Consider the following 12141-nt stretch of genomic DNA (forward strand, 5'->3'; position numbering starts at 1 on the left):
AATGATTCGTTGCACCAGCAAGCACTCGGTATTACTAACTCTACGGGAAGAAATTAATGCCAACACGCCAACATGCATGCCATCCTATATTATATCTGTTCAGTTTGCAATCAAACCAGACAGATATGAACAAAAGGAAGAAATGGTAGCCAACATCATCCCAGAAGCATCTGAAACGAGAATGCTAACTTGAAAGTTCTAAATTTCACCAGTCTGTTAAAGCAATATAAGACTCCAAGTAAACGATGGAATCTTTAGAACATAGATGAGAAAGATTTATGAGATTCTAGAATCTATCTCCCAGGGATCATGTTATCCCCAAGGATGACTACCGGAAATATATGGAAACAAGAGGAATATCGATGTCGTTATCATCATCATCCTCGCAAGCTACCACAACATCCAGGTGCCTCCTGTATGAGGGTACCTCTAACTTAGCCACCTCCTTGGCTACATCCGCAACCTTCTTGCCAAGTCGATCTTTGTGTCTGGGGAACATACTATTGTAAAGCAAAGAGGTACCGCAAGAGATGCTGTATGCATTGAGGCCTCTTGCCTTCAACCATTGCAAGAGCTCTGAAAGTGTAAGGTCCCCCTTAATGATCCAACGATCCCAAACCGTCCAGCTCATGTCTTGGTGCTTGATCACCTTCGGTGGGACCGGTTCCGCCATAGAAAACAAAGGTAGTGCAAGGTTGGCAAATGTGTTGCGGTAATCTTCAACCTTATGCCCACCAGAAAGAACTTTGTAAAGTTCAAGACAGACAAAACCGGTAGCCATGGCTGTTGAGGTTGCGATAGCTGGAATAATCCTACCAGCAATGAATTTTGCTTTCAGCTTGTCAACTTCAGGAATGCTGTAGTTTCTTGCACGCATATTTGCAAGACCAGCTATTAAGTCCATATGGTAATTTGTATCGTCATCCTGCAAAGCAACAAGAGCAAACAATGCTTTAAGAAATATATAATTGTAGCAGACAACAAACTCCAATGTTTAAGGTGCTGCAAACAAACATCCTCGACAGGGAATGCATTTGCAACCACGTACAGTTATAATAATAATCTCAATGGAAATGATAAATTTCAGGTGAAGATACGAGTCACAGGTATTGACAAGTAAGCATGTGGAGATACGACGATCATTTGATATATAATACATGTAGCTTGCCATTAGTCGAGGCTATAACATAGGAGTAGAGATTATGTGGGAAGTCACAATATTCAAGTACCAGGTGCATTATTGAAGGGAACCACAGAAAGATTTCAATGACTTCAAAAGAGGAAAAGGAGAAAATTGTTACTGAATACTCGGCTACATTCTACTGAGAATAACTAACCTTCTCAAACTGTATTGGTTTCATTTTGAACCCTGCGGGCAGTTTCTTGGCACATTCTTCCAGATTGGTTATAAGATCATTAATAACAGCAGCATCATCAAGAGAAGCACTTGACAGATTTGTAGCCTTCTCATCCGTCACAATCTTAACTCCTTTCTTGGGCTGAAAATCAGGAACCAATACCTTATTAACAGCATCAACCAACTTCTCTGTGTTCTTGGCCCAGTCAGGTATAGAAATCCCAAACGTCTCGGCTCTCAAGATGGAAGCAGCCATGATGAAGTGAAGGTGGCCTGGATCACTGGCCGAGAATTGCAATGCGTGGGGGAAGCGTTTAGGAGCAGACCAGAATGGTGCACCTGTGCTGGTGGCAGAATCTTCGGGGAAAGTAAATGTCAACTGCTTCACACGGTTGGAGAAGTAATCTTCAAACCTGAAAATGTGGATATCGGATTAGTGATCACGAAGAACTCAAAAGCAGAAGTAGCACATTTACAGATAAATATTGCAGCCATTGGAATGGAGATTCATAGTATCCAAATGAAAACCTTCACACTCACATGCACGTATGTTCCCGTGATGCAGAAATATGTTCATGCTTTTAAACCAAAGATGACTACCACAAAGTTCTACTAGAAGAGATAAAATATAATAAAACAGGAGAATGAAATCTAGAGGTTATGTAATAACACATCAAGACCTTGATAACAACAAACAATCTCTGTATAAATAATTCTATTCAGTTTTAAGTTTCCCAGATATTTGGAACAAGATGCATAAACAAATATCCAAATCATAAAACACACTATGAATTTAAATAATATAAGGAAGAAATAGAGAATTACTTAATTCGTGCCCATGTGATGCAATCCTGGAATGTATCACACCGTTCCTTGTCGAGGCATTCAATAACACGTTGAAGTAAATCCCTAGCCTGAGCATCACCTGCTTTCCTCATTGCAGAAGCATACTCACTTGGGTTGGATAGGAACGTATTCACTTCGCTTGGAGTTTTCTCAAGCAAGCCCTCAAACTCAGATCGGGCCCATGTAAGGCAATGATCAATATTGTGAGGAAAAGAATGAACCGTACACATTGGTGCCTGCTTCTCAGGAGGGTCTCTTGAAGCCCCATAATTCTCAGTCAGATGGGGTATTACCATCTGTGTGTTGCACTTGGCACCCAAAGTCCCTGATTCTAACAGTGGCTTCTGGAAATACAAGCATCTCATGTCCATATACATTCTGGCATTAACATTATCCAGCGCATTAATGACAACATTCAAGCTCTCCCAGAATGCATCATTGAACACATTCTCGGTCTCTGGGCATGCTCGATTCTGAAGAGCTTCTATATGGAGACTTGAATTGATTGAACCAGCAGCAGATGCTGCCACAGTGGACTTCGCCTGCCCAATATTCCAGTCACGGAACAGAAACTGGCGGCTAAGATTACTTTTCTCAATCACATCATCATCTGTTATGGTTAGCTTCCCTTTGCGACTGCAAGACACTCCCATTAAGGCTAGATTCTTCAAGAACTCACATCCAAGAGCACCAGAACCTACCATAAAAATATTAGCCTCTTCCATTTTCTTCTGAAGCTTAGATCCAAACACAGAAATTTGTGCATCATAGCGGCAGTTCAATGGCTTCACATCATTAGGCTCCAATGGTTCAACAGGAAGGGACTCAATTGAATCAAAATAAAAGAACTGGCCAAAAATTACACAGAACATGTTAGACAAGAGTCAACTTTAGATTCAAAAGAAATTTTAGTCAGAAAACCCACCTGGAAAAGTGGGTGGAACTTCCCAGAGCAAGCTTTGACAACTTCCTGACCAACAATACCACCAAATATTGCAGCCATAGGATTTAAAATTGCTCCAGAACCATTTGCAAAAATGCTAAAAAGTTTCTCATCAATCTCCTCCAGTTTATTATCACCTGAGTTCTCATTGATACTGACAGCAAAATTCATCAGCCTCTGAGCATCATCCTTTGACCCAGCAACAGGGTAACGCCCATAATCTTGCTTAAACTTATCCAAGGCTTGAAAAGCCAAGTGAAGCAGAGGAGGGCGATCAAACTTGGAGAAATCACTCAGAAGGAAATCTCCAGGATCTTTCAGAGACTCTCTTAAAGGTTTGAATTGCAAGATCTTAGGTTGCTTTACCTGTGTAACTATACCACCTTTTTCATATGTACCAAAGTTGGTTGTATCTTCTTCAAGAGTGAATGAATACGGCCTTGCATTCTTAACCTTCCTTGGTTTTCCGTCATTTAGCTCAGACATTCCATGAATTTCTGAGAAAACAACTAGATCCCCATCTTGGAACTCAAGCCGTTCATCATCGACACAGGATACCAGTGCAGGATTGTCGTTGCTAATAGATGCAATTATACCTGCATGTGGTTCTTCACCATCAACATCAACAACAGTAAACTGTGGACCAAAGTCGCAAAACACACTGCCAAAGAGTCCTCGAACTTCAGCTTTGACAAAGGAAATTGGAGGCTGGTGATTGTGACAATAGTCATCAAATTTAATTGCTTTATCCAAACTTATATCAGTAAAAACCACAGCCTGAAATACAGAAAACATACAGGTCTCAGAAAATCATCATAGGAAATGATACCAGAACATGAAAATGTGATAGCAGAAGGATGCTAGATGGAAAGGGAAGGAGCAACTAAGTGCCTGATGGTTCAAGTATGTACCAACAGATATAATATGAATATGGGCTCGCACTGGAAATTATGATTAGGAAATCCAAACTAAACCTCAGCTTATCAAATGGCTTGTTGCAAGAAGGTTGGGCTGTAGAGAGATAAAAGCCTCCCCATCTTGAGAGTGTATGCAGCCTAAACCAACCAGCCTGGCCGATAGTTTAAGTCACATCAGGCATGATAACTTACCTAGAGAGGTTATCAAACAGAAACAGATTGCATATGGATTATTAGAAATTCAGTGGTTGGCTTCGATGAATTTCGATCTGGATCAGCCCTTATTGCCTTCACAGTGCAGGTTGACACTCTCCAACCAAACCAATTTCCAAGGTTAGGCACGACTAACTTAGATATTAGCACAATATAATAAAGAATTTATATTTATTGCAATTTGCAAACATTGTCCTATCATAAGGCCACAATTGTGGCCTATGCAGCACTCTTAGAGTTCCCCACTAACATACACAGCCAGAGAGCATTACCCTGGCTGTGCTGCTGCCTTTGAACCATAACTGAAATAATTGCACATTAATGTGCTAATAACAGAACATGGTGTTTGTGAAACATGGCTAACACAAAAAACCTACTATAATCCAATGGCATCATAGCCCATGTTGTGAAGTGTAAAGTTGTAAAACATGATAACATGCAAATTAGCACAAAAAATTCCATGTTGTTCATCATTGTTTCCTATGTTCTCATCCTTCAGCCATCAAAAGAAAACTAATTGAAAACTAGGATCATAACCTGTACAAGTATATACTGGCATAAACAGAAGCAACAAAATAATACGACTTAAAATGGCATTAAATGTTATAGCAAACAAAATGATGTTCACAAAGGACCAAGCAACACTATAGCAAAATAGGAGATGTTAATGAAGCTCAAAGAGTCTATAAACCTGTAATAAATCAAGAAGGAAACCCCCTAAAAAACAAGTAATAACATAACTAAGTTGGATTTTCAACAATGTTCTAAAAGGTGACTATGGCATTCAGTTCCTATATGGGCACATGCATATCTGTGTCAGAAACTCATAAAATTGAGTAAGAAATTCAAATAGATGGCAAATAATAAATAAAAAATGATGGCTATTACTTAAGTATGGAGAAGTTAGTGTATGGAGAAGAACCTATTACTTAGGTATACTACTATAATATAATAAAAAGTGATGGCTCAAGCAAATCCTATGAAGCATGATCAATGGATTGCAAACGCATATGTAGTCACACAAATAGATTTCCACTTTCTGCGCAGTTTCATCCCATACAATAAAAATTATGCAGTAAAATATAAATCTTTTAACAGGAGTTCCATGCTTCTTACTAAAGACTAACTTTAAACAACATTATCCTTTCCCTCATTATCTATCAAATTTGAGGAGGAACAAAGGACCAACAATCAAAGAGGCACTACATCATTCACATCATATAGCCAAACAAAAAATGTCAAGTTATGAGAGACAAATAAATGAAGAAAGCATTAATATAGGGGATAAGCACTGGTAAAATGTTCCATTAATAGCACAAAAAACAGAATGTAATAAATGAAAAACGCTGAAAGTAGAAAAGTGAAGCAATCAATAATAACCTGGAAATCAGACAGGTGTTCCACTGCCAGTTCCTCCGTTAAAGCAGAAACAAGGACAGCATTATTAAGTTCCTGCAGCTTTTGAACACAAGCCGAAGCTCGGTTCTTGCCAATATCTTCCTCAGATAGAAAGAAATTACTGGACAAGTCCCACATTTCCACAGACTGTGCATCTTGTAGCGTGATAGACTTGATTCCAGCAAGAACAAGATTCTTTGCTGCAAGAGAGATAATTTTAGTTCTAGAAAATTTTACCATTCATACGAACACAACCTAATCATGGAACCTGAGAGCTTACCAGTAAGTCCTAATTCACATTATTCATTTGTACATCATAAACTAGAGGTACTTCAAATTAGACAGATAACATACAGATATTGAAATATGGAGGCAAAGATGCGCAAAAGAAAGCCCAGTAATCTAAAGGTAGAATCTGACACCAAATATTGCAACCACCAAAATATTCAATAAATTGTTAATCATCAAAAGATTAGCTCAGCAAGACTTGAAGTAGAAAACATTTATGATTTATCACAGATTGGGGTGCAGGACCTACTTGGAGCAGCAACCGATGCATGTACCAGTGAAATGACTATTACTAAATCTTCCCATGACCAGAGAACCACTTACTATGTAGGATATCAATTTCTCTTCCAATTTCATAACACTAAAAGCTCTCTTTGAGATTTGAAAACGAGAATAAAAAATTGCCAACTGGACAGAACGTCAATCCACAAAAGTAGGATATATTACTTCTCGTAAACAATATTATACAAGATAAGAATAGTGAGAAAAAAAAAAAAAAAGCTGAAAACACTAAGAAAGAATAAGTGTTTACCTATCTCGGCTCCGAGCCCATTGAGCCCAGAGACAAGAACATTAGAGGCGAACAGCCGCCGCATCGTCTCTCTCCCATACACCGCAAGCTGCCGGCTGTGCAGATCCTCATCGATCTCCGTCACACTATTCCCGTTGACCTCGCCGTCCATCTTTCGCGGTGACATGTGGCTATACTCACTCACCGCCGCCTCTGACGCCACCGAGTTCGAGCTCTCTACCTTCGCCTTCTTCGTCTGTGCCCCGTCCGTAACCTGGTCTTCTTCAACCTCGGCTCCCACCGCTCTCTTTCTTGGAAGCATATAGAGCAGCCCCCTGGCCAAAACCCTTAGGAACCTCATCAAATTGAACAAAACCAACCTAAGCAGCTCCAGAGATCGCGATCGGAGGCAGGAAATCCAACCAACAGCTAAATCTAACCCGATCTGACCCGAAAGAATCAAAAAATAACGTGATCGAGAGGGGAAGCAACGTACCGAGGTAATCTGGCGGCGCGGGCAAGGGATCGCAGGAGAGGGAATGGGAGGAGGAGATCGTGCTGTCTTCTACTTTACCCTTCCCGCTGGGTTTTCTTGGTTATTCCGAGCTAGGGTTTTTGAGAGGATTCGCCAAAGCACCTGATGGTCTCGGTGCTTTGCTCCTCAGAGTATTTATAGATAGGATTGGGGGAGAGAAGCCATGGCAGCGTTGCCGAGAACTGACAGCGGAATGGAAAAGCTAAGTCGGCGGAGTATAAGAATTGTGGTGTGATCTGGACCATTGGATTGGCGCTCTCTTTCTGATGGGTAGTTAGTATCTGGCATCCATTTCTTGATAGTATACTGTATACGTGTGAGTCGTTGCCGATTTCTATTATACAAAAAAAAAGTTAGTTTGGAGAGGGTTTTTCGATTTATAATAATATATATTCTAAATTAAAATTTTAAATATAAATCACAAAAAGTACTTTAGAGTTTAGAATTACTTATTACTATCAAACTCCATAAATTTATAATAATTTGTCACACCGACGCTCTATTTCGAGTCAATGGAACTCGTTAAATTCAACTTTCTCCTCCACTATCTTATATTTATTGGTATGGATTGTTACTATTAAGAACTATACAACGAAAAAAGACACTCCCAAAATTAATGTATTATATTTTTTCCCTTTAAAAAAAATATATTTGAAATCAAGTATAAATGGATTTCATTGAATTCCTTTCCCTATTTAAAATATAAATGAACTAAAATAAAATTTCATACAATTTTTTTATTTAATTTTTGCTCTGGCCCAATCTACTTGCAAGTTATGGGCCCCCACAAAGGTAAAAGCCCGTATGGAAGCTAACTCTTTGGTCTTTCCTCATCATCGCAGATTAGCAAACACAACCTAGAACTCGCACTCCTTCCTCTCTGCTCCATTTCTCCCCTTCGCGTCGTCCTCGCGAGAGCTCGAGTCTTCTAGGTAAGCTCCAAAACCCTAGCCCCAGATCTAGCTTCGAGATCGCCTTCTCCAATCCTAACCTTGATCGCGGAAGGTGGGCGGAATCGGATCGGCGGCTATGTCGAGCACCGTCGATGCGTCGGGGGAGCCGATCCCGACGTCGGCAGTTCTGATGGCGGCGTCGAAGCACATCGCCGTGAGGTGCCGGGCGGAGAACGTGGACTTCATCAACTGCAAGAAGAAGGATCCCAATCCCGAGAAGTGCCTCGACAAAGGCCGGCAGGTCACTCGATGTGTCCTAAATCTGTAAGGAATCACGAATCTCTTACGCAAATCCAATTCTCTCAGTGGGAATTTTCCCAGAAATTATACACGATTTTATGGTCATTTTAGTTTGGTTGTTGCCTCTTTAGAGTTGTAGCGGAATGCATTCCAGATTTCATAGTTTCTGAATGGAACCGGAACAGGATCTCGCTCAAATTGACTTCTTCTGGCCTTTGGTTCGCTGCCGTTGTAGTTGGCATGTTTAATTGTGCTTCGTAAAATGTTTAGGTGTTGATTTACTTCGGACGTGATCCTCCAGATCGTATGAGCTCTGTCCTCATAACAAATTCTTGCGGTTGAATTATGTATAAGGGAGAAATAGCCGTCATTTGTCAATGCAACACATTAGAAGCATCTCTTATGGTGAGGCATTTTGGATTGTTTAGGACTTATCTGATTTAATTGAACTGCTAACGATGAAATATAATGGATGTCTCTTTATTCATGTCAGTCTGACAGAAAGTCGAGAGTAGATAACTTTAGCTGACTGTGTCTAGTTTATACCCGTCCAAATAAGTTGGAATACAACTACAATAGCTGCTCTTATGATAAAAAATGCTGCAGTGGGAAATGAAATTATACCTAAAAATATTTGATGGAATAGGGGATAGGCAACCTATGCATAATTCAATCACTGCGATACAGAATTGTTTTGATATCACTACTGAGTTTAAGACTGTTAACTCACCAAGCATAAAAATTTGGATGGCAAAGCCAACATATATTTGAACTGTATATAACATGGACTATTATGATGAAGGATAAATTTTATGTAGAGATTTCAGCATTATCTTCTCTTTCCACTCTATATTCTTTTTCCCTTCGTTTTTTCTTTTTTGAATTTCATTGTTTAGATTTATTTTTGGTGTCCACTGCTGAAATAAATATGTTTATATTTTCTTTTTTCTTTACATCCTGAATCAGTTAGGTTTGGTCCTCTTCTCTTTCAGTTGATCTGATTCTAAACTTAAACAAGAAGTAAGACTGTCTAAAGACAAACTTGATATCTTCCTGTGTAGATCAAAACATGTACAACTGCATTTTTATGGCCCCATTCAATGAATACCTATTAATTAGATTTTTCTGATCTTGCATTTTAGGCCATAGATTGTCTGAACCTTTGTTGGATTGTTTGTTTGACTCTTTGCTGAATTGTATCTTTGACTTGAACCTTGGGCTTTTCACATTTCCCCATCAGTCTCAACTCCTTAACTCTGTAGAAGAATTTCGTGTTAACCTTGCCCTTGCAACTTGCATATCTTTGTTTTTTTGACAAATCAGGCCGCAACCCCTGTATCTGCAACTTGCATATCCATATGTTTTATCGACCAATAAGGAAAATGCTTCCTCAAAATGCCCAATTGTATATCATGTAAGGCACCTTTTTTATTTAACAAATCTTGGTTAGAATTTTGGCACTAATTTTCATAATTGATCATAGAATTTGCCTTGATTAAACTCAGTCCTCGCGGTTGGAGCTCACCAACTTTGATTTCTTCTATGACCAACCCCATTTTGATGGAAAATAGTTTTGGTGGATATTGATACATATCTTTTACTAAACCATATAAATCTATGTTGAACTCCTTGTTGATGTTTAGTACATTACGTTACTGAGATTAGCACTATTCATGTTCAGTAAATTTCAATTGTTGTAACTATTTAGATAACTTTTGTCACCAGGTATCTGAAAAATGATCTTCATAAGAACAAGCATATTAGCTGAATGGTTGGTTATTGTGTGTATCTTCTTGGTTAAGGACATCTGCACCCCCTCAGGAGAACAGAAAATATCTTTAACTTAATTGCATTCACTCTTTGTATTATTTGTATGAATTGAAAGTAACTAGACCAATTTTACAAGAAAACACATGCTTCTAAACTTTATGTTTTTATTTCTTGTGGGCTCGTGCTTGACTTTGTTATGTTTTATTAAGGTACTACTATCTTCAGTTAGCTCTTTGCTTATCATTTGAACAATTGGTGCATCCTATTACATTCTTTGTGAATTCTATTGCTTAGTAAATAGACTATGACTACACAATTCTATCTGAACTTCCACTTGAGCCCTGAATCTAGTTTTGTTTCTTCTTCTTTTCCCTTATTGGATGTAAATTGTGAGGTGAAAGTTTAGATCAGTTATGTCATTAACAAAATTATGTTTCGCGAGTATGTTCTATCATATATTTTTCTTCTGATTCATAAATAAAATGTTAACAATCCTAAGTTAAAAGAAGAAATACAGCACCCATCAGAGAAGAAAAGAAACACTATAGCATTCCTTAACTACTTATCAATGCTAGTGTAGAATGTGTTTTTACCCCTGGGAAATTGGATGGTAGCATTCTACTAGGTGTTGAGCTGTTCCAGTCTCACACTGCTGTTTTTGGTCCATATAACTTCTTCTTTTATTCCCTTAAAGGGAGAGATTTTAGAAAGCTAATTTTCTCAAGGGCAGATTGTATAAACATTTGTTTTTCTTGTAAGAAAATCATTTATCAAGTGTTCGAGTTAATTACTGTTTATCTGTGATGTTGCTTCCCTACCATACACTGGAAAACATCATTGTGAACCATTATATCTGTGAATTTAGTTTAGGAGATCTTTGACTTTTATTTTTGACAAAAGGGCTCCTGCCCCGTTTCATTGAAACAATAAATCTTTGAACTTTAGTTAATGCATCGTTTGTATACTATTTAAAATTTTGGTCTAATGAGTCTAAAATGCAGGCTGAAAGATCTTCATCAGAGGTGTCCCAAAGAGATGGATGCTTATGCAGGTTGCATGTACTATTACACCAATGAATTCGACTTGTGCCGTAAAGAGCAGGAAGCATTTGAGAGCACATGCCCGTTGTCTGACTAGTCCTGCAATTTTTCTTCCAATGATCTTTTGGAATAAGTTAATGAGGTTCCAACTCATGATCTTCAATCGTCTTAGCATTTGAAAACAGTCTTGTGGGTGAAAAGTAGTACTTTTTCAATTCATCCAAAGTTTTTTTTTTCTTTTTCTTTTTGTCTTGCAAGCAATTCATCAAACCATGCTACTGTTGCATCTGCTTGGATGTTCATTGCAACATACTCCTCCCTTTTAAAATTTCTTCTAGCAAACTGATACAGTATTGTCTCGATGTGTGTCTAATACACCTCTTCTGGTCCTTCTAATCTGCTGCCATTGCAACCAGTCCAGAGGGGACTGTAACAAAATAAGGTTTTCTATTTGCATAGCATAGTCTGCAATGAAAAAGTTTGAAGTTTTGGTCAAGCTTCCAAATGTTCTTAGCTGAACTTTTAGTACCTTTTTCATTGTATTGTTAATCTTATCACCCTCTATGATTCCCGAATATTTGCATGGTTTAGTGCAAACTTAAGGTCAGGATTAACAGGAATTTCCTTCATTTAGATACAAGAGAAAGTTTTACTTCAGTTAATACACCACCAGTTCCTTCAACTAGTTTTGGATTCTTAGTGGATGAAACATTTTTATATAATTTTTCTTGACTGAAGTGTTGCTCATCATGAAAGTTCAATTTCAGGCCATTCTCTGCTATATAATAAACCCTCGATCCTGTTCATTGTGGAGACTTTTGACTTCTAGTCTCTGATATTTTGGCACCATCAATCCAGTTGATTAGCCTATATGGAGTAATAAAACAAAAAAGGAGTCAAACGTGATTCACCAAGACTCCCGAGTTGAAGATAATCTTCTCATTAAGATTTGAAAAATATATCATTATACGAATTTCTTGTCAACAAAACCAAATTTCTGGAGAGAGGGATAATAAAGATGTGAATGTTTATATTTTACTTTATTTTATTGTTGGAAGAGAGGAGCAGTAAAGCCTGTTTACATAACCCTCGCTACTTGCTACAGCAGCAATGTGAATAATACTTTTGAC

At 38.3% G+C, this 12141-nt stretch overlaps 2 protein-coding genes across 3 annotated transcripts; one reads left to right on the plus strand and one right to left on the minus strand.

Annotated features, from left to right (window-relative positions):
* Positions 1-171: 171 nt before the first annotated feature.
* Positions 172-7195, minus strand: LOC140775554 (ubiquitin-activating enzyme E1 2-like). 2 transcript variants are annotated; one of them, XM_073118928.1, is made up of 7 exons: positions 6970-7195; positions 6495-6808; positions 5657-5874; positions 3129-3923; positions 2183-3051; positions 1338-1770; positions 172-925 (listed from the first exon to the last, which is right to left on the minus strand). In XM_073118928.1, exons 2-7 carry the CDS (start codon positions 6793-6795, stop codon positions 329-331), a joined length of 3213 nt encoding a protein of 1070 aa, XP_072975029.1. In that variant the 5' UTR covers positions 6796-6808; positions 6970-7195; the 3' UTR covers positions 172-328. The 2 variants fall into 2 exon arrangements, with proteins under 2 accessions (XP_072975029.1, XP_072975028.1); XM_073118927.1 differs by lacking the exon at positions 6970-7195 and having other exon boundaries at positions 6495-6834.
* A 631-nt stretch (positions 7196-7826) lies between these two features.
* Positions 7827-11371, plus strand: LOC140776713 (NADH dehydrogenase [ubiquinone] 1 alpha subcomplex subunit 8-B-like). The gene is made up of 3 exons (XM_073120528.1): positions 7827-7940; positions 8014-8225; positions 10973-11371. The coding sequence occupies exons 2-3, from the start codon at positions 8038-8040 to the stop codon at positions 11106-11108; spliced, it is 324 nt and encodes a 107-aa protein (XP_072976629.1). The 5' UTR covers positions 7827-7940; positions 8014-8037; the 3' UTR covers positions 11109-11371.
* The last annotated feature ends 770 nt before the right edge of the window (positions 11372-12141 follow it).

Source organism: Typha angustifolia, chromosome 14 (genome assembly GCF_048772165.1).
Source record: "Typha angustifolia cultivar Huaian chromosome 14, ASM4877216v1, whole genome shotgun sequence".
Classification (NCBI taxonomy): Eukaryota; Viridiplantae; Streptophyta; class Magnoliopsida; order Poales; family Typhaceae; genus Typha; species Typha angustifolia.